Raw genomic sequence first — 19789 nt, 5'->3', positions numbered from 1 at the left:
GCTTTACTCCTGGTGCAAAAATTCAAGCAGTTCAGTTTGGTGGTTTGATGGTTTGTGATCATCCATCTTCCTCTTGATTATATTCCAGAGGTTTTTAATTTGGTAAAATCAAAGAAAATCATCATTTTTAAATGCTCTCCAGAGCTGTACACACTCACATTACTCACACCTATTGCTGACACAGATGTGCAAATGCACAACACACACAGCTTGTCTAGTCCCTGTAGTAATAGAGAATTACTGCCAATAGATTAGGACTCTCTGGAGCTCATGGAGACATTTACTCCAACAAAAGCAGGAGATTTTTTTTGCAGAAGTAAGTAATGTGTGTGTGTGTGTGTGTGTGTGTGTGTGTGTAGGATAAGAAGTATGCGTGTGATAAGTATAAGGATATCTACACTGAGCTGAGTATCGTCAGGGCTAAAGCTGATTGTGATATCAGTAAGCTGAGGGAGAAGCTGCTCGCCGCCACGGAGGCGCTGGGAGACCGAGACGCAGACGGGGGCGCTGTTACCCCCGGATACGGTGAGATCTCACACACAAACACACACATACACACACACACACACACACACACACACACATACATGTCCAGGCCATGATACTACCACCACCATGCTTAACTGTAAGCAAGAGACAGTTGCCTTTTGAGGTACCACTTTAAAATAAGATTAGCTTTATAAAGGGCTTATAAATGGTTTACAATTAGTTTATTAATGGTTACTAATTAGGTTGTAAATGCCTTAAAAATTATTAATAATCAGTTATAACACATACGTAGAAGTTCAACAATAAGATGGCTGTGGGTTCACTATTTGGCAAACAACAGGTCATTGTTGCCCTTTCTACGTATGTGTTATAACTGATTATTAAACCATTTATAAACCCTTTATGAAGGTAGTCTTATTTTAAAGTGGTACCCATTTCGACTCCATACCAGGACGCCGCCACACATGCTGCACATCATCTGAGCTAAACCAGTTCAGTTTGATCTCGTTAGAACACAGGACATGGTTGCAGTACCATATTTTTTGCACTAGAAGGCGCATTTTTGCGACACTAATAAACAACAGGGGTGTCGCCATGTTTTCCTTATAATTCAGCAAGTCTCACTGCTGAGTGGAAAGACCTATAAAGCTAAGTTAAGTTAAGTAAACAAAACTGTAATTTTTAAGTCAAACATTTCAGCGCTTCCGTTTATTTACAATAGATTTCTAGATTTGGCTGCTAACCACTAACGGTAATGCTAATGCTAATGCTGCTCCAGCAGTGCTAGCCAGGGTTTGCAGCATGCTAAAGGCTGATAATACTCTCCTCTGAACAGCCAAAGAGCTATCACTTTGTGCGGTTAAGGGGTAATGCTTATGCTGCATCAGCCAGCTGAGGTTAGCAGCAGACTACAGGCCGATAATACTCACTTCTGAATGGTGGAAGAGCTAGCCCTTAGCGTGGTTAGCAGCTAATGCTAATGCTACTCCAGTCTCTGTGCTGGAGAACTAAAGTGAAACTCCTGTATAACTCTGTACTTCAGTGGAGCTCTGATGATTTTTGGGAAAATTAAAGGATTTTAAGTGCAGATTATAGTCTAAAAATAAGGGTGAAAATACCATCTTGTGTATTGTTGTGTTGTTTTTTTAAATATGTGTGTGTGTGTGTGTGTGTGTGTGTGTGTTGTAGATATCATGAAGTCTAAGAGTAATCCTGACTTCCTGAAGAAAGAGCGCTCTGCTGTCTCCAGGCCGGTCCGGGGGGTCCGATCCAAGGTGAGGATTTCTCTTACAGGTTCCCTCACCTGTCCTACTGATCATTTACCTGTAACAGGTGTGTGTGTGTGTGTGTTGTGTACAGTACCTGTGTTAAAGTGGGATTCTGTGTGTGTGTGTGTGTGTGTGTTGTCAGTCTGTGAGTGAGGAGGTTCCGTGGGATAGCTGACCCCCAGCACTGATGTAGGTACAGTATAAACACAGTGAGACTTTCTCCCAGCATGCATTTCCCTTTACCCAGCATGCCCTGCTCCCACCCCCTGTCTGAAGTGGCACACATTCAGTTTCACACTGCTCTGATTTAGATTCAGTTTAATGATTCGGTTAAGAACACTTTACTAAGACTCCTGCAGTGATTCAGTTTAGAATACTGATTCAGTTTAGACTACTGTAGTGATTCAGTTTAGATTGATGCAATGATTCAGTTAAAATACATTACTGATTCAGTTTAAAATACTCCAGTGATTCAGTATAGACTGCTGTAGTGATTCAGTTTAGATTACACTACTGATTCAGTTTAAATATTCTAGTGATTCAGTGTAGACTACTGTAGTGAGCCAGTTTACAAAACTCTTGTGATTCAGTTTAGAAGACTGCAGTGATTCGGTTTACAATACCCTAGTGATTCAGTTTAGGCTATTTGAATGATTCAGTATAGACTACTGTCGTGATTCAGTTTAGATTACACTACTGATTTAGTTAAGACTGCAGTACTGATTCAGTTATCGTGATTCCTGTTTAGGAACTATACTGATTCTGTTTTGTTCACTGCAGTGATTCAGTTTAGACTACAACCCATTTCAAGTTATGATACAGCACTGATTCTGTACTGATTCAGAGCACTTTAGATTAGATTACAGTGATTCAGTTTATAACTACAGTGATTCAGTTTTGACTACAATGCTGATTCAGTATAGACTACTGCAGTGATTCAGTTTATAACTACAATGATTCGGTTTATAACTACAGTGATTCAGTTTATAACTACAGTGATTCAGTTTATAACTACAGTGATTCAGTTTATAACTACAATGATTCGGTTTATAACTACAGTGATTCAGTTTATAACTACAGTGATTCAGTTTATAACTACAGTGATTCGGTTTATAACTACAGTGATTCAGTTTATAACTACAATGATTCGGTTTATAACTACAGTGATTCAGTTTATAACTACAGTGATTCAGTTTATAACTACAGTGATTCAGTTTATAACTACAATGATTCGGTTTATAACTACAGTGATTCAGTTTATAACTACAGTGATTCAGTTTATAACTACAGTGATTCGGTTTATAACTACAGTGATTCAGTTTATAACTACAGTGATTCGGTTTATAACTACAGTGATTCAGTTTATAACTACAGTGATTTGGTTTATAACTATAACTACAGTGATTCGGTTTATAACTACAGTGATTCGGTTTATAACTACAGTGATTCGGTTTATAACTACAGTGAATCAGTTTATAACTACAGTGATTTGGTTTACACCAGATCCACTGCAGCACTACTTTACTTCTGGTTGACAGTGATTCAGTTTATAACTACAGTGATACGGTTTATAACTACAGTGATTCAGTTTATAACTACAGTGATACGGTTTATAACTACAGTGATTCGGTTTATAACTACAGTGAATCAGTTTATAACTACAGTGATTCAGTTTATAACTACAGTGATTCGGTTTATAACTACAGTGATACGGTTTATAACTACAGTGATTCAGTTTATAACTACAGTGATTCGGTTTATAACTACAGTGATTCAGTTTATAACTACAGTGATTCAGTTTATAACTACAGTGATACGGTTTATAACTACAGTGATTCAGTTTATAACTACAGTGATTCAGTTTATAACTACAATGATTCAGTTTATAACTACAGTGATACGGTTTATAACTACAGTGATTTGGTTTATAACTACAGTGATTCGGTTTATAACTACAGTGATACGGTTTATAACTACAGTGATTCAGTTTATAACTACAGTGATTCAGTTTATAACTACAGTGATACGGTTTATAACTACAGTGATTCGGTTTATAACTACAGTGATTCAGTTTATAACTACAGTGATTCAGTTTATAACTACAGTGATTCGGTTTATAACTACAGTTATACGGTTTATAACTACAGTGATTCGGTTTATAACTACAGTGATTCAGTTTATAACTACAGTGATACGGTTTATAACTACAGTGATTTGGTTTATAACTACAGTGAATCAGTTTATAACTACAGTGATTCGGTTTATAACTACAGTGATTCGGTTTATAACTACAGTGATTCGGTTTATAACTACAGTGAATCAGTTTATAACTACAGTGATTCAGTTTATAACTACAGTGATTCGGTTTATAACTACAGTGATACGGTTTATAACTACAGTGATTCAGTTTATAACTACAGTGAATCAGTTTATAACTACAGTGATTCAGTTTATAACTACAGTGATTCGGTTTATAACTACAGTGATTTGGTTTATAACTACAGTGATTTGGTTTATAGCTACAGTGATTCGGTTTATAACTACAGTGATTCGGTTTATAACTACAGTGATTCGGTTTATAACTACAGTGATTCGGTTTATAACTACAGTGATTCGGTTTATAACTACAGTGATTCGGTTTATAACTACAGTGATTCGGTTTATAACTACAGTGATACGGTTTATAACTACAGTGATTCAGTTTATAACTACAGTGATTCAGTTTATAACTACAGTGAATCGGTTTATAACTACAGTGATTCAGTTTATAACTACAGTGATTCGGTTTATAACTACAGTGATACGGTTTATAACTACAGTGATTCAGTTTATAACTACAGTGATTCAGTTTATAACTACAGTGATTCAGTTTATAACTACAGTGAATCGGTTTATAACTACAGTGAATCGGTTTATAACTACAGTGAATCGGTTTATAACTACAGTGAATCGGTTTATAACTACAGTGATTCGATTTATAACTACAGTGATTCGGTTTATAACTACAGTGATACGGTTTATAACTACAGTGATTTGGTTTATAACTACAGTGATTTGGTTTATAACTACAGTGATTTGGTTTATAACTACAGTGATTCGGTTTATAACTACAGTGATTCAGTTTATAACTACAGTGATTTGGTTTATAACTACAGTGATTCGGTTTATAACTACAGTGAATCAGTTTATAACTACAGTGATTTGGTTTACACCAGATCCACTGCAGCACTACTTTACTTCTGGTTGACAGTGATTCGGTTTAGACTACAGTTCTGATGTGTGTGTGTATGTGTGTGTTTAACATTGTCCAGTGTGGCTAATGGTTTTTGCACAGATCTTAAATGTTCACTAATGGTTTAATGGTACTGAATCTGGAATATGATTCCTGTGATTAAATTTTTTATCTAAATTAAATAAACTAATATTTGATGTGATGTAATCTCGCTGTGTGTGTAAGTTTTAGTGTATTAATACCCAATATTCATCTCTCTCTCTCTCTCTTTATACAGAGTCTGAAAGAAGGATTGACGGTTCAGGAGCGAATGAAGCTGTTTGAAGCGAAACACTCGAGAAAAATCTGATCTGAAACACACACACACACACACACAAATACACAAACTGACACACAACAGTGACGTAACACACAAATGCTAAAACACAAACTTTATCTGATCTGTGGCTTCAGGTTTTAAATCTTTGACTCATCTTTTCTTCTTTTTTTACACTAAAAATCTAAATGATATCTGCACCCAGAAGGAAGCGATGGATTGTAATTCTATTCAGAATTCCACACATTGTCTATAATCAGGGATTATAGATCTGAAGACGCAGCAGCTGAACATGGTTTAGTATCTGCAGTGAGTTTAAGACTGGCGACGTTAATGTGGAGTTTAAAGCAGAACTCTGGTTGTATTTATTAAAACGTGATAAAAAGTTCTTACTTTGTTGAATAGCTCTCCTCCGCTCTCCTGCAGCTTTCTGACATCCAGTATTTTCTGCACTTAGCCCAAACAGGCTTTAGAATAGAATAAGTGATATGGGGCATATTTTACCCTGCAGATAAATCACTTTTTACACCGTTATTCAGCTCAAAGTAGCTCCACACTTCACTGGAGGAATCTGGAGAGTCCTGATATATAAAACGAGGCGTTAAGAGCTTTAAAACCACACAAAAAAGTTTATTAAAAATCTTTTTAAAATTTACTATAAGTCAACCGTCGAGCACAAAAGAATAGTAATTTTTTTTAGTTAGTTCTTTGCATTCTAAAATCAACAGTAACCAGATATTTTATATATTTTCAGCTGAAATTCATGCATTTCCAAGGAATTCATTAATTTTGTAATCTGATCAACTCAAATCCTACCTATTCGTTCTTCTGCTCGACGGTTGATTCATTGTGGCTTAAATTAAAGATGGTGGCACCGGAGGTTTACCTACACTATGGGATGTAAACAGTGTTTTTTAATAATCTTCTTGTTCAGTTTTAAAGCTCTAAATGCCTCGTTTTAAATATCAGGACTCTCCGGATTCTACCAATGAAGTGTGGAGCTACTTTGAGATGAATAACGGTGTAAAAAGTGATTTATCTGCAGGGTAAAATAATATGCCCCATTTCAATCATTGACTGGATGTCAGAAAGCTGCAGGAGAGCGGAGGAGAGCTATTAAACAAAGGTTAGTACATTTAATCACGTTTTACTAAGGACAGGGTAATAATGGTCTGATCTGCCTGCATGTAGTCCTGCGTCGTGCAGCCGTCTGCCAACGGTGCTGGCACTAACAGCATGACTCATAGAGGACATCACTGCTCGCTGAATGTCTGTAATCATATCAGCTCATGTCGAACAAGCTGTGGGTCCTCCCCTCTCTGTGATTATTGTATCACCCTGATCCTTAATGTTGCATTTACCTTTGTGTAATGTTCATATAACCGATACCACAATACTGCAAAGCGCAATACTATCGCGAAGAGAGCGCTTAAAAATGATGAGTTTCTCTGATTTTACCAAATTGAAAACCTCTGGAATATAATCAAGAGGAAGATGCTTGAATTTTTGCACCAGGAGTAAAGCAGCATAAAGTTATCCAAAAGCAGTGTGTAAGACTGGTGGAGGAGAACATGATGCCAAGATGCATAAAAAAACTGTGATTAAAAACCAGGGTTATTCCACCAAATATTGATTATTTCTGAACTCTTAAAACTTTATGAATATGAACTTGTTTTCTTTGCATTATTTGAGGTCTGAAAGCTCTGCGTCTTTTTTGTTATTTCAGTCATTTCTCATTTTCTGTAAATAAATCCTCTAAATGAGAATATTTTTATTTGGAATTTGGGAGAAATGTTGTCTGTAGTTTATAGAATAAAACAACAATGTTCATTTTACTCAAACATAAACCTATAAATAGCAAAATCAGAGAAACTGATTCAGAAACTGGAGTGCTCTTTTTACATGAATCACATGACCGGCCGAGCTAAAACTTCCCACCAAGTTTCTTTCCTGTCAGTTGATTCCTTCTGGGTGCAGCTATACTTTTATTTTAAGATAAAGTGTAGATTTATCCTTATTTCTAAACTGTATCTCTCTCTCTCTCTCTCTCAGTGGTGTATAGAGTGAAGTGTACGTGGTGTTGTGGAGGTGGTTCGACTGTAATTTTGAATTAATTCTTTAGATTTTGTTAAACTGTTCTGTTTAAAACTGAAGGGAATCTCAGTGTTTTTGGTTTCTTTAGCTTCCTTAAACCTGCAGAGTTTCAACTGTGTGTGTATTTATTAAATCATTATATGTAATATACAGTATTACATAAGACCACATCACCATCTCAGCTGTGTGTGTGTACGCTCAGTACTGTGCAAAAGTCTTAAGCTCTATCTGGATGGGATTATTTTCTAAGGGGTTCGTCTGTGTAAAATATTTATCGCTTCTTCTCAGTGATAAAACTCCTGCATCCGGACTGCAATTGTAAAAACAGGAGGACCAGTGAGTTTTGAGGCTTTTTTTCCTCAGTCACATGACATTGTGGCGTTCAGTAGCTCCTCCATTTCCACTCACTGTTGTGTAAACTGTAATTACGGTGGGCGGCAGTGGACAAATAGCTATTTTATTAAAGGCGAGGAGACGAAACTCAGAGATGTGCGTCCGGACGGGACTAAAATTACCGGAGGAGCACGGAGTTCAGAGAAAAACAGTTGATAATTCAGCCTGTAATTTTCTCAGAGGACGTCTGAGAAAAACACCTACATGATTGTTCTGGACAGGAATAAAATCACAGAGGATAAAAAAACCCATAAAAGAGAAAATTACCCAGAACCCCCTGAGAAACTAATCCCATCCAGATAGGGCTTTAGCCCACATAACACCTTTGTAGATAAAGTATTTTTTTTATTACTGGGTCAGGTGATTAAGATGATTTAAGGTGAGTCGTACAAATCGTGTAAACAAGTGTGAACACCCGGCTCTACAGCAACTAGAAACACAACTATAGCAATAAATGTATGAATATCTGCACTTTTAACCCACGAATATTAAACACTTTACTATTTTCCATTCAGTTACATTCAGTAAATAGTGTTGTATTATAACGTACAGCAGCGTCTCTGTAGAGGATGAGACTCAGAACTCATCCTAAACCTGCTCAAATTCACCAGTATCTCTCGTTATCAGAGAGCTGTAATTGTTTTTTTTTTACCAAAACTGGTGAAATTATCCAAATATTATTTTGCTTCAAATTTAAAAAATATTTGCACCGTATATAATAACCCTTCATATGAGCAAAATCATTTGCATGACTTCTCAAAGTAGCAAAGCAAACTCTTATCTCAGTTATTTCTTACAGTTACCATATATTCTGATAAATTCAATGATCTGCATTATCTGATTTCCCTCACAGAAATCTCCTTTATTTATTAAAAAAAAAAATATATATATATATATTAGAACAGAACTACTATATAAATATATTATTACGTATATATGATTACATGCGTAAACATGTCTATAATAGCTTATATTAATATTCCCACATAAGAAATTAATATACGGTATATTAAAATAGAGACGGACTGACTGATGGGATAAATACTGTTCACTGTTTTATGGCTGAGACTTTTGCACATAACTATAGAAGTGTGTGTGTGTGTGTGTGTGTGTGTGTATGTGTGTGTGTGTGTGTGTGTGCGTGCATTAAATAGAGGCATTTAACAACTGCTGTATTGTGTGTGTGAGAGTGTGTGTGATGTTTTGCGATGAGTGTAAGAGGTTAATGTCAGACAGAGCTGTAATTTTGCTAATTATATTGTAAATAAGAGTGAAGGTGTGTGTGTGGGGGGGGGGGGATACGAACAGAGTTTTTATTCTACTGTTTTTATGGAGTTTAAACAGGTTTGGCTTTTAAACAGTAAATGTGAGAGTATGTTTACAGTGTGTGTGTGGTAGAGTGTGTGTGTGTGTGTGTTTCACTGGTTGCTACATTAAATTTACTTGATTATTAGTTTTTTTGTTGTTTTTTATTTATTTTTATTTTTTTTTTTAGTTCTTTGGTTGTTTTTTGTTTTTTAATTGTTTGTTATTTTTGTTTTTTTTGGTTGTTTTATGTTTTTTTTGTTGTTTTTTTATTGTTTTTGGTTGTTTTATGTTTTTTTTGTTGGGTTTTTTATTGTTTTTGGTTGTTTTGTGTTTTTTTGTGTGTTTTTTTATTGTTTTTTTTAATGTCAGATTAGATTTGTTTAACTTTTTGGTCGTTTTTTATTATTATTATTATTTTTCCGCAGCTGGATTGAACCCATGCTAGCCTGGCCTCAGCTGTCAGTCAGAGGGCTGTAAAGGATCTGATTGGCTACTGATGTGTAGAAGCTTTTCAGAGCTGATGTGCCAGCGAGGGGGGCGTGGCTTTCTCCTCTAATAATAATAATAATAACCCTTTTATCTCTCTGTCTGTTTTAGTTGTGTTTTTCTAAGCAGTGCTGTTTAGGGCGGAGCTGCTTTTGGAGGGGGCGGGGCTTCGTTAGTGCAGTTGTTTTTAATCCTGATTAAAGCGAATTAGTAAAGCACACTTTCAGCTCTGCGCCGTTAAAACGTCACTGTATAGTTCAGAACTCAGCGGCTTGTATATATTTGTTTCACAGAGGTTTTGTTTAATGTTTTAAAGAAATCTATATCTTACTCACTAGCTCTATATGGAAAAGTCTATATACATATAAATATATATATGAATATTTTTTATTTTGGCCTGAATGTGGAACGTCTTCAATAAAAGTTTCTGAAATCTACATTTTGCGTGGATTTTTATTTTTTTCCCTTTTTATATATCCTCAAAATCATCGACTGTATAAAAGATGGCAGTTTTATTGAAAACTTTTATTTGATTAAAATGTGATTAATCTAGAGCTGCAGGGTTTTTTTGTTGTTTGTTTATTATTTAGTTTTTTGCACAATTAAATAAAAAGGCACAATTAAATAACATCAAAAATACAGTGCAGGTAGAGGCAAAAACAAAACATGGGCTTAAATAAAGCCTCTACATAATATAAAATATATATATATTATAACAAAGTTCACTTCAAATAAGAAATCTAAAATTCCAGCTATATAACACACAAAAAAATTACATTACATTTATCAAATCATCTTTTAGACATAAACATTTTTTTTGCCAAATGGTTGAAATAATTCCACAGTTTTGTCCCCCTATATCATATCGAAAATAGACTCTAATTCTTATTTATAAACACTAATCAAATGAATCTGAAGGGAATCTGCACTGAGGGACAATCCTGCACTGGAGGAATGGAAAGGCAAGTTGCAAACCAATCAGTGTTGAGAATAGGTAGACTCCGCCCACTGTGAGTCTGTGATAAGGTGGTTCAGAGTTCAGGAGAGACGTTTTGGTGTGAATTCATGGTAAAACTAAAATCCAAGATATAAATTATCAGAAACATCCGCTATGTGATAATATGTGTCTCACTGGGAGGAGCTTCACCTCGTGATGGAGACGCTGTGGAAGGACTGGTAGGACTGTGGAATTCAAGTCTTCCTAAATATGATTAAAAACTAAACTCAAATGTAGGAAACAAGCCGTGTTCCTTATGAGTTGCTGTGGCTCAGTGCTCTGTGAACAGTTTCTGGGTTCTGATAAAAGGTTTTTCAAAAAACTTTTAAATCCAAAATAAAAATAAGCAAAAACACCAGTTAAATGATCCTATAGAAGCTTTGCCTTGTGATTAAGAGATCTGAAATTACACCAAAATATAATAGAAATAAAAGAATTATAAGAAAATAGTCAAAATGACAGTATAATAGTAAAGCCTTTTGCAATTTGCCTATTTTACTGAAACATTAAGTGTTTTTCATGGCATATTTAAATGAAACATCTTTCATTTCACCATACCAACTAATTTTCCCACTAATTTGAGTTATTTTTCATGAAAAAAAAAGCTGTTTGACCAATGGTCCAAAAGCCGAACAAAAGGTAATAGTACAGGTCTGTATTTTGCTGAAAAATTGAAAGTGGCATTTTTGAGCAAATCAACCATATCTACTAATTTCCAAAAAACATTTGAGTTATGTTTAATGGAAAACAACTGAATTTGAAGAATGGTCCAACACTCCAAAAGGTAATAGTATATAGCTTTTATTAATTTATTTGTTGATTTTTTGTAAAAAAAAAAAAAGTATTTTATAGCATATTTAGATGAAACTGCATTCATTGCAAAATACCAACTAAATTTACCACTGGTTTTAGTTATGTTTAATGGGGGAAAAAGAGTTTAAAGAATGATTTAAAAGTCCACTAAAAAGGTAATAGTATAGCCATATGAATTTGGATCTTTTTCAGCAGGAGAGCTGAGCTTATCTATGAATAGTGGGTGTGGCTTCAGGGTTACGTTTCTATAACAACCAGCAGCACACCTGTTTAATCAACTGGCCAATCAGTCTTCAAACTACTAAATGACCACATGATCTTCTGCTTATCTGAAATAAAACCCTACAGCTCCATCAGTTCTTCACAGAGAAGAGTGAACACGTCTGTGGAATCGTTCTCAAAGATCTCTTTGTAGCACCTAAATCTACATTAAACTAAATGTGTTAGTGTTGGGTATCTGTGAGGAACTGTATCTCCATTCAGCTCCATTCAACTCATCCACTGATCATCTCCCACAATAAATCATTCAGTACATGCTCTTCCTCTTCCTCTTACAGGTGGTAGAGTCTACCAGCTCAACTACTGAGAACCAAACGCCCAAGAAACCAAAATCTCTCCAGATTCTTCTCTAGAGTCAACTAAAGTCAATTACTCACTTTCCCTCAACTAAGACTTGATAGAGTGTTTAGGAGCATCTGAAATCAAGTCACTTGAGTTAGAGGAGACTGAAAGACTGAAGTTGGTCATATCTCATCAGGTAGAGTCTACCAGCTCAACAACTTAGAACCAAGAGTTTAAGTTACAAGTTCTTCAGCTTTTTCTCTAGAGTCAACTAAATTTAACTACTCACTTTCCTTTAACTAAGACATGCTAGTGTTTAGGAGCATCTGAACCCAGAGTCATTTGAGTTAGAGGTGACTGAAACACTAATGTTGATCAAAACTCCTTAGGTACACTCTACCAAATATTCAAGAAACCATACATTCATACATTCTTCCCTAGATTCAAGTCAACTTTTCACTTTCTCTCAACCAAGACCTAATCTAGTATTTAGGATCATCTCAAATCAAAGTGTCAGGAAACAAGTCTGGTCTCAGGTGACTAAAAGACTAATGTTGGGTCATATCTCATAAGGTCTCCAAGCTCAACAACTTAGAACCAAAAGTCCAAGAAACCAAAATCTCTCCAGCTTCTCTCCTCAACAAAGGTCAACTACCCTCTTTCCTCCTCTATCCAAGACATGATAGAGTGTTTAGGATCATCTGAAACCAAAATCTCTTGAAGAAGAGGAGACTGAAACACTAATGCTGAACAATCACTTGTAAGGTCTACCAGTGCCCCAACTCTCCAGCTTATTCTCTCTCTCTCTCGCTCGCTCACACTCTCTCTCTCTCGCTCGTCCACTCACTCTCTTTCTCCCCCCCTCCCTCCCCCGCCCTAAATAAAAGGACAAACCCCCAAAAAAAAGCATTACTCTCATGTGAGACTTGGTGGCTTTGTGAGAAAAGCCTCGCCTCGTAATCAAGAGGTTGCTGGTTCAAATCTGGCCTGGTCTCAGGTGGTGATGGGTTGAGGTTGGATGATGAAGCTGGAGACAGCTGGAGGGCCAGTGAGGAGAATTAAGAGGTATGGGTGCAAGAGGAGGAGAAGAAGAAGAAGAAGAAGAAGAAGCAGCGAGGGGGGGGGGAAAAAGGAGAAGATTTTAAATGATGTTGTATAGATTTAAAACATAGTTATTTTCTCCATAACCCCCTGCTTTCTTCTCTCTGGAGGCCCCAGGGGGAGTCCGGATCATTTCCACCCCCGTTCTTGGGTCTCCCTCTGACATCCCCTCGTCCTCGGGGTCTGCCCGCAGGTCTTCCTGAACCTTGTCCTCAACCGTGATCTGGAGTTCCTGATCGGTCTTGAACCGATGACCTCCTGACCGGGAGGCATAGCGTCTACCATTGAGCCACAGGATCTCACATCTACCATACTTTTTTTTTTAAACTTGACCTTTGATTTCGGACATAGCCGTGCAAAACTTCAACCTGCCGACCTGAGCTGGGTTTGAACCAACAACCTACTGGTTGCTGATCCACAGCTCAAACCACTGAGCCACCCAATCAGACTTCTGTCCGGTAGGGGTTTTTTTTAAGCATTTATCTTTTACATTGCATGTTGTGGGTAATAAAGGGAAACTTTTGAATGGTTTCATAGAAGAACCACTCTTGAAACCATGTTTCTAAGACTCTGCTTCTTCTTATAGAACAGGCACACAGCTCAAACCTCTGAAATCCTCACTCAGGCTTTTGGAAATGTTTCTGACTGTGGAATAAAAGAGGTGCTACTTTTGGGTCCAGTTATAAGAAGTGATCTTCTAGATCATCTGAATCCTGATCTGGATCATCTGCAGTGAGAATCCTCTTCTTTGCTGGTTTGAAACACCTGGAAAAGCGACCTGCAGAAACTGAGAGCATGACGTGTTGGAAATCATTCAGTGTTCAGTAGAGGAAGATTCAGTAGGTGGAGACGACAGATCATCACAATGTTCTTTACTGAGATCAACCCAACTCAACTCAGTCAGAGTGAACCTAAAACTAACCAGAACATCTGTGTTTATACTCATGAACTTTGATTCTGACTTTAGTCTGAACTTTCAGGTGTGAAGATGATTCAACATCAATACCACCTTAAATACTAACTCCTTCCTAAAACAGGTTCAGTTCTTTTAGTGTTCCAGGTATTCCTGAAGGATCATCCACAAACACTGAAACACTCATTTCAGACTATGAGTGTAAGTTTCGTCTGTAAAATGTCTCTAAAATAAAAAAATAAAAAAAAATAAAAAAACAAACACCAATGCTGATAAATAAATAAGTTTTAAATGTTAAATAATGTTACACTGTATTTTAAAGGTTATATATTTGTCAGAACACGCTGTACATATTCAAGATGTTACATGACGATTTTAGTGGAACATTAAAAAAGGCTACATTCTATTGACACTGCTGTTTTACCTTCACACTGATACTTTAGCCAATCAAACAGCAGCACCTGAACCAGGACTCGAACCAGCAACCTACTGATCTCAGCAGCATCGATTCTACCACTGAACCACTGAAGCTCACGAGAAATACAGCTGAGTTTCATCACTAAAATGTCTCTAAAATCAGTTAAAAAAAAAAAAAACACAAAGAACACCAATGCTGTCAAATAAATGCTAAATAATGTACATTTTAAAATAATATTACACTGTTTTTATAATAGTTAAATAATTTGCCAGCAATAATTTGTCTGAATACACTGTATATTGAAAAAATGTTTTTTGGGGCATATTTCAATAAAACTGGATGCCCAGACATTTTCCTTCTCATTTTAGTAATTTTTCATAAAAACAAAGGTTGACAAATAGTCAAAAATTACACAAAAATGAATAGAAAGAATAGCATATCCATTCGTAATTGAATGATTATGGTGAAAGACTTGTACACGTTTTTTTCAGGCAAATTTCAATGCAACTGGATAACTACATAAAATTACACAAAAATGTAATAGTATATCCTTTCGTAATTGAATTACTTTGGTGGAAAATGAAAATGGAATTTTAGGGAATATAAAATAATTTTATATAATGTTACATTGTATTTATATGTTAAATAGTTTTCAGTATGATATTACATACTGAAAATGTAATATCACCAGGAAAAGTGTTTTTTTTTTGTATATAAAAAATAAATCACGGGGTAGTATAGCCTTACGCAATTCAATGATTTGGTAAAAAAAAAAAATTTAAAGTCTACTTTATGACATATTTGAATAAAACGTGATGCATATGCCCTTGCTTAGGCATTTTTTCCAATTATGAGTTATTTTGTATAGAAAAAAACAAGGTTGACGAATTTACACCAAAAGGTAATAGTATGGTCTTAGATAATTTGTCCTAAAATCGCTCATGGTTACCCTAACTCCTCCTAGCCTTAAGCTTTGGGAAATTGGTAACAGACTTTTAGGCTCTAGGAACATTTTTATATCTCGTTCCACATAAATCTCTAACTTAGAAAACTAAAATAACTTATACATAAATTTACTTACCTTAAAAAATAAATATTTTATATGCGTGATTTACTAAATATTAAGAAAATATGATTTATTTACAGAACATACGGTAATATTTATTACAACACAAAATAATCACATAAAAAATAAAATAAAGGTCTATTGTGATATTGCCATCACCTGCCTGAGCCCTGAGAGAGCACAGTTTCCCCTCATCACTCCTAGGGTGATGTGGATCAGCACAAGGCTGCGTCTGTGAGCTGATGTATCAGAACCAAGTCGCTGTGCTTTCCTCCGAGCGTTAGCGCTGTGAGGCTACTTGGCAATGCTACATCAGCAGCAGCTCAAAAAGAGGCGGAGTCTGACTTCACATGTATCAGAGGAGGCATGTGCTAGTCTTCACCCTCTTGGTGTTGGAGCATCACTAGTGATAGGGGGAGTCCTAGTGAGTGGGTTGGGTAATTGGCTGAGTAAAGTGGGGGAAATTTAGGGAAAAATGCAACCGTAAAAAAAAAAAAAAAAAATTGTTCTATTATATTCTTTTTCCTGAATGTTCCTGGAAAGTTGTAAAACCCATGTAACTCTAGATGCCGCCTCCCTCTCTGCGCACTCGTGGGATTGGAGAGAACTCGGAAGTGTGAAGCTCCTCCCACACTCTAAACAGCAGTATGGCTTGAGTCTCGTATGGGTCTGAAGGTGTCGACGGTGACTACTCTGCTGATTGAAGCTCCGCCCACAGTCTGTGCAGTCGTAGGGTTTGGAGCCAGTGTGGATGCGCTGGTCTTTCTTCAGGGTTCCCCGCTCTCGGAAGCTCTTGCCGCAGTCGGTGCAGCGGTGAGGCTTGTCTCCGGTGTGGATGCGCCCGTGCTGCTGGAGGTTGGTGTGGTGGGTGAAGCTCTTGCCGCACTCGGTGCAGTAGTACGGCTTCTCCCCGGTGTGAATGCGCCGGTGCGTGAGGAGACTGCCCTGTTGACTGAAGCTCCTCCCACAATCGGCGCAGTGATACGGTTTCTCTCCAGTGTGGACGCGCTGGTGTCGCTGGAGGTTGCTCTGGAGGTTGAAGCTCTGGCCGCAGTCGGAGCAGGTGTACGGTTTGGATCCGGAGTGGACGTGCTGGTGTTTGGTGAGGTTGCTCCGGTCCCAGAAGCTCTTGCCGCAGTCAGAGCAGGGATACGGTTTCTCGCCGGTGTGGATGTGCCGGTGTCGCTGGAGAGTACACAGCTTGGAAAAACTTTTCCCGCACTCTGAGCAGGTGTACGGTTTGACTCCAGAGTGGACGCTCTGGTGTTTGACGAGGTTGCTCTGGTCCCGGAAGCTCTTGCCACAGTCGGAGCAGGGATACGGTTTCTCTCCGGGTTCGGTGTGAGCGAGCCGCTCCGACTCAAGGGAACTCTCTTGGTTAGAAGAGTTCCTACAGTCCAAGAACTCGTATGGCACCAGTCCCGTGGAACTGTGGTTACTAAGTGTTCTTCCATGTTTCTGCTGGTGTCGTTGGCAATTACTGTGACTACTAAAGCTTTTCCCACATTCTGAGCACAGAAACGACTGTTGGTGTCGTTTGACGCAAACTATTCGACTCTTAGAGAAGCGATAGGTTTTCCTCTTGCCTGTATCGGAGTCCTGCATTCTTCTACAAGCTGCTGAGAAACAAAGGATGCTTACTCTACTCAGGACACCATCGTTCAATCTGTCCTGATTTCAACATTCCAATAATTTTCCACTTGTTGCAGCTCCTAATGCAGCGAATTAGATCCATTTAATTCTGAAAGCGAAAAAACGAAAAGAAAAATTTACAGGGTGATTCTCTGACACTGTTTTTTTTTTTTTTGCCTTTTTCTTCCCAATTAACACAGCCAATTACTCAACTCACTCATTAGGACTCCCCGATCACTAGTGATGCCTCAACACCTGATACATCAGCTCACAGATGCAGCCTTGTGCTGATCCACATCACCCTAGGAGTGATGAGGGGAAAGAGCATCATCTATTCTACCCACCCAGAGAGAGCAAGACAGCTTCAGCACCGGATGGCAAGCTGCATGACCGGGATTCAAACAAGCGATCTCTTGATCATGGTGGCAGCACTTCAGACCGCTGGAGCCCTTGGGTCATATTTTTATGAAAGAAATACCTCAAAAATAGTTTTTTATCATTTCATCTGAAAAATAAATATTTCCACCTTAGGCATGATCACAATTTCACTGTTAAATAGTTAAAGGGAAATGTTTCCTGTTTTTATCTTTATTATATCCAAAATGCATTAATGTAAAGATTTTATTAGTCACTTATTTATTGATCAGCATGTTTAAATAAACTTGAGTAATCAGATCAAGAGTTTACATAAGTCAGACTATAATAATCAGATTTTTTAAATTAATTATGTATAGTAATTCATACTACCACGGTAAAGTTAGTTTCATTTTTGATATTCGACTTTTCGGCTCTAAGAACTTCTGAACGGAGGATGGTAGCCAGCAGATCCTTACATAATCAGGACAGTACGACCACAGACAGTGACGCACACCCTTCCTTTTACTGTTTGGGTGAAATTTGCGCAACGCCCTTTTAGCGTTAATACCGAAAAACTAAGCGCACTTTTCCTGTCAGAATAAAATGCATGTACTTCTAACCACCTCTACATCTGTACACACTCATTTATTTACCTCCAAATCACTTCAGTGCATAAAAATGCCTTTTAATGTTCCCACATAAGAATAGATGGCTTTAAGAAAAAAAAAACACCAATAGCTCCATATCCTTAGGGTTCATACACATCAGAATAACGGGGATGTTTACTTTGAGTCATGAGGAAAATTGCACACCCATTAATATTATGCAAAATGCTCTAATTTTTTATTATATTTTATATATTCACAAATTCAATAGCATTTCAGCAACTGTGTATGTCACAGCTAGGTGGCAGCAGACACGCACACCATTTATATTTTGGATACAGTGCCAATTCTAGTGAATATTACATTTTATATATTTAAAAAATCAATAGAATTTAAACCGAATTACACAGAACACTAAAAATAAGTGTGGATGATACAGCTAGGTGTCAGAAAACACACACACGCTTTGAAATTTGGATACATTGCCAATTCTACTAATTATTAAATTATATACATTTTAAAATGTAATAGCTTTCAAACCGAATCACACAGAATAATAAAAACAAGTGTGTATGCACAAGTGTGTGGTCAATACTCCTTGCTCCTTTTTAACTTGACAACTAGAACCATTCTTCCAGGTAAAAATAAGGTTTTTAATGTTTCCAGCTCCAACTTTCTTCCAGAACCTATTTTTGTTGGTGAAAATACACAGAACACTTTAAAATCATGTGTGATTTCAGGGAGCTCAAGATATTATTAATTAAAGTGTCAGTGGTGGTTCTGCTTTATTACATGTTTCTAAAATGTGAAAAAGTTTAGTTGCATGTTTTCTGAAGACATTTTAAAAGACGAGTTTTCCAGTCTCTTTATTACTGTAGTTAATGCCCTGTCTAAGCGGAGAGTAGAAAGAACTGCAGCTCTTTGAAGTTTTTCTGTAAACCTTCCCTTTTCCTGTCTTTCACATGTATTTTTTACATCCCGTGCACTTCAAAAGCTGATTGTCTCTAATACAAAATTCCTATCGACTTTTTCATCTACAAAAAATTAGTATTATAGCAATCAGTAAACAATTGGGGCACAGCCTAAAAAGTAGTTAGTATTATTAATTAGTATTAGTGAGTATCATGACAAATACATAAAAAAGACCACACAGTGACCAAGTAGCAAATTTGATTTGATAAAGAAATAAGGGAACAAATGTTGTGGCCAAAATAAACAAACAAAAAAAAAAGTAAAATATACAATTAAAGTGTAATGCCAAAAAGAACTAAAGAAAACAGGCCCAGTAAAAACACTGGAAACAGAAAAAATAAATAAATAAAGGACAGACACAAGCAAAGTATACACAAAACACCAAACCAAAGTTTAATATAAAACATATATAGGAATATATTTATTTTTGGTCAAATATGTGTTTTATACGAACTGTATTTATTCTGTAAAATAGCGCTAAATACTGGTAAGGTTGGGTACTGCAAGTGCGATAAGCTGCGACTCCCAAACAACATCAAACAACAACTTAAATGACTTAAGAACTGTATTTAAACTTATCTTTACACACACTAATCTAGTCCTCAGTGTTCCTACAGTGGTGTCAGGTGAGATCTTACCGTGTTAGAAGCTTCTCCTGCTGCTCCACTTTATCTTCCAAACCTTTCTACTGTTATTCAGGAGGTGGAGTTCTGATGCATCATGGGAACTGTAGTTAAATCCCAGGTTCTCCATCAGGTCGTGTCTAAA

General features: G+C 36.8%; 2 protein-coding genes across 9 annotated transcripts in view; one reads left to right on the top strand and one right to left on the bottom strand.

Moving 5' to 3' along the window:
• The window catches only part of si:ch73-103b11.2 (myosin-2 heavy chain), a 92101-nt gene extending 82078 nt beyond the window's left edge, over positions 1 to 10023 (top strand). For 4 of the 8 annotated variants that reach the window (XM_049480300.1, XM_049480298.1, XM_049480301.1 and 1 more), the window contains 3 exons: positions 360 to 525; positions 1678 to 1821; positions 5267 to 10023. In XM_049480300.1, coding sequence (XP_049336257.1) covers positions 360 to 525; positions 1678 to 1821; positions 5267 to 5313 — 357 coding nt within the window. In that variant the 3' untranslated portion in view covers positions 5314 to 10023. Of the gene's footprint in view, positions 1 to 359; positions 526 to 1677; positions 1822 to 1899; positions 1951 to 5266 lie in introns of all 8 variants that reach the window. The other 4 variants (XM_049480299.1, XM_049480305.1, XM_049480302.1 and 1 more) reach the window with 3 other exon arrangements.
• A 2927-nt stretch (positions 10024 to 12950) lies between these two features.
• Positions 12951 to 17060, bottom strand: LOC111196374 (zinc finger protein 501-like). The gene is made up of 3 exons (XM_022685596.2): positions 16045 to 17060; positions 13146 to 13336; positions 12951 to 12994 (listed from the first exon to the last, which is right to left on the bottom strand). Exons 1-3 carry the CDS (start codon positions 17058 to 17060, stop codon positions 12951 to 12953), a joined length of 1251 nt encoding a protein of 416 aa, XP_022541317.2.
• Between the last annotated feature and the right edge of the window lie 2729 nt (positions 17061 to 19789).

The sequence above is a fragment of the Astyanax mexicanus genome, chromosome 6, assembly GCF_023375975.1.
Source record: "Astyanax mexicanus isolate ESR-SI-001 chromosome 6, AstMex3_surface, whole genome shotgun sequence".
Lineage (NCBI taxonomy): Eukaryota > Metazoa > Chordata > Actinopteri > Characiformes > Acestrorhamphidae > Astyanax > Astyanax mexicanus.
Note: the sequence above shows the minus strand (reverse complement) of the source record. Positions and strands in the feature narration are given on the sequence as shown.

Coding starts and splice junctions, on each gene's coding strand:
- LOC111196374 (XM_022685596.2), bottom strand. CDS start 17,060: ATGCAGGACTCCGATACAGGCAAGAGGAAAACCTATCGCTTCTCTAAG. Junction 13,337..16,044: donor AGTTCTCTCCAATCCCACGA/GTGCGCAGAGAG, acceptor GCTCAATGGTAG/ACGCTATGCCTCCCGGTCAG. Junction 12,995..13,145: donor CAGAGAGAAGAAAGCAGGGG/GTTATGGAGAAA, acceptor CTGGCCCTCCAG/CTGTCTCCAGCTTCATCATC.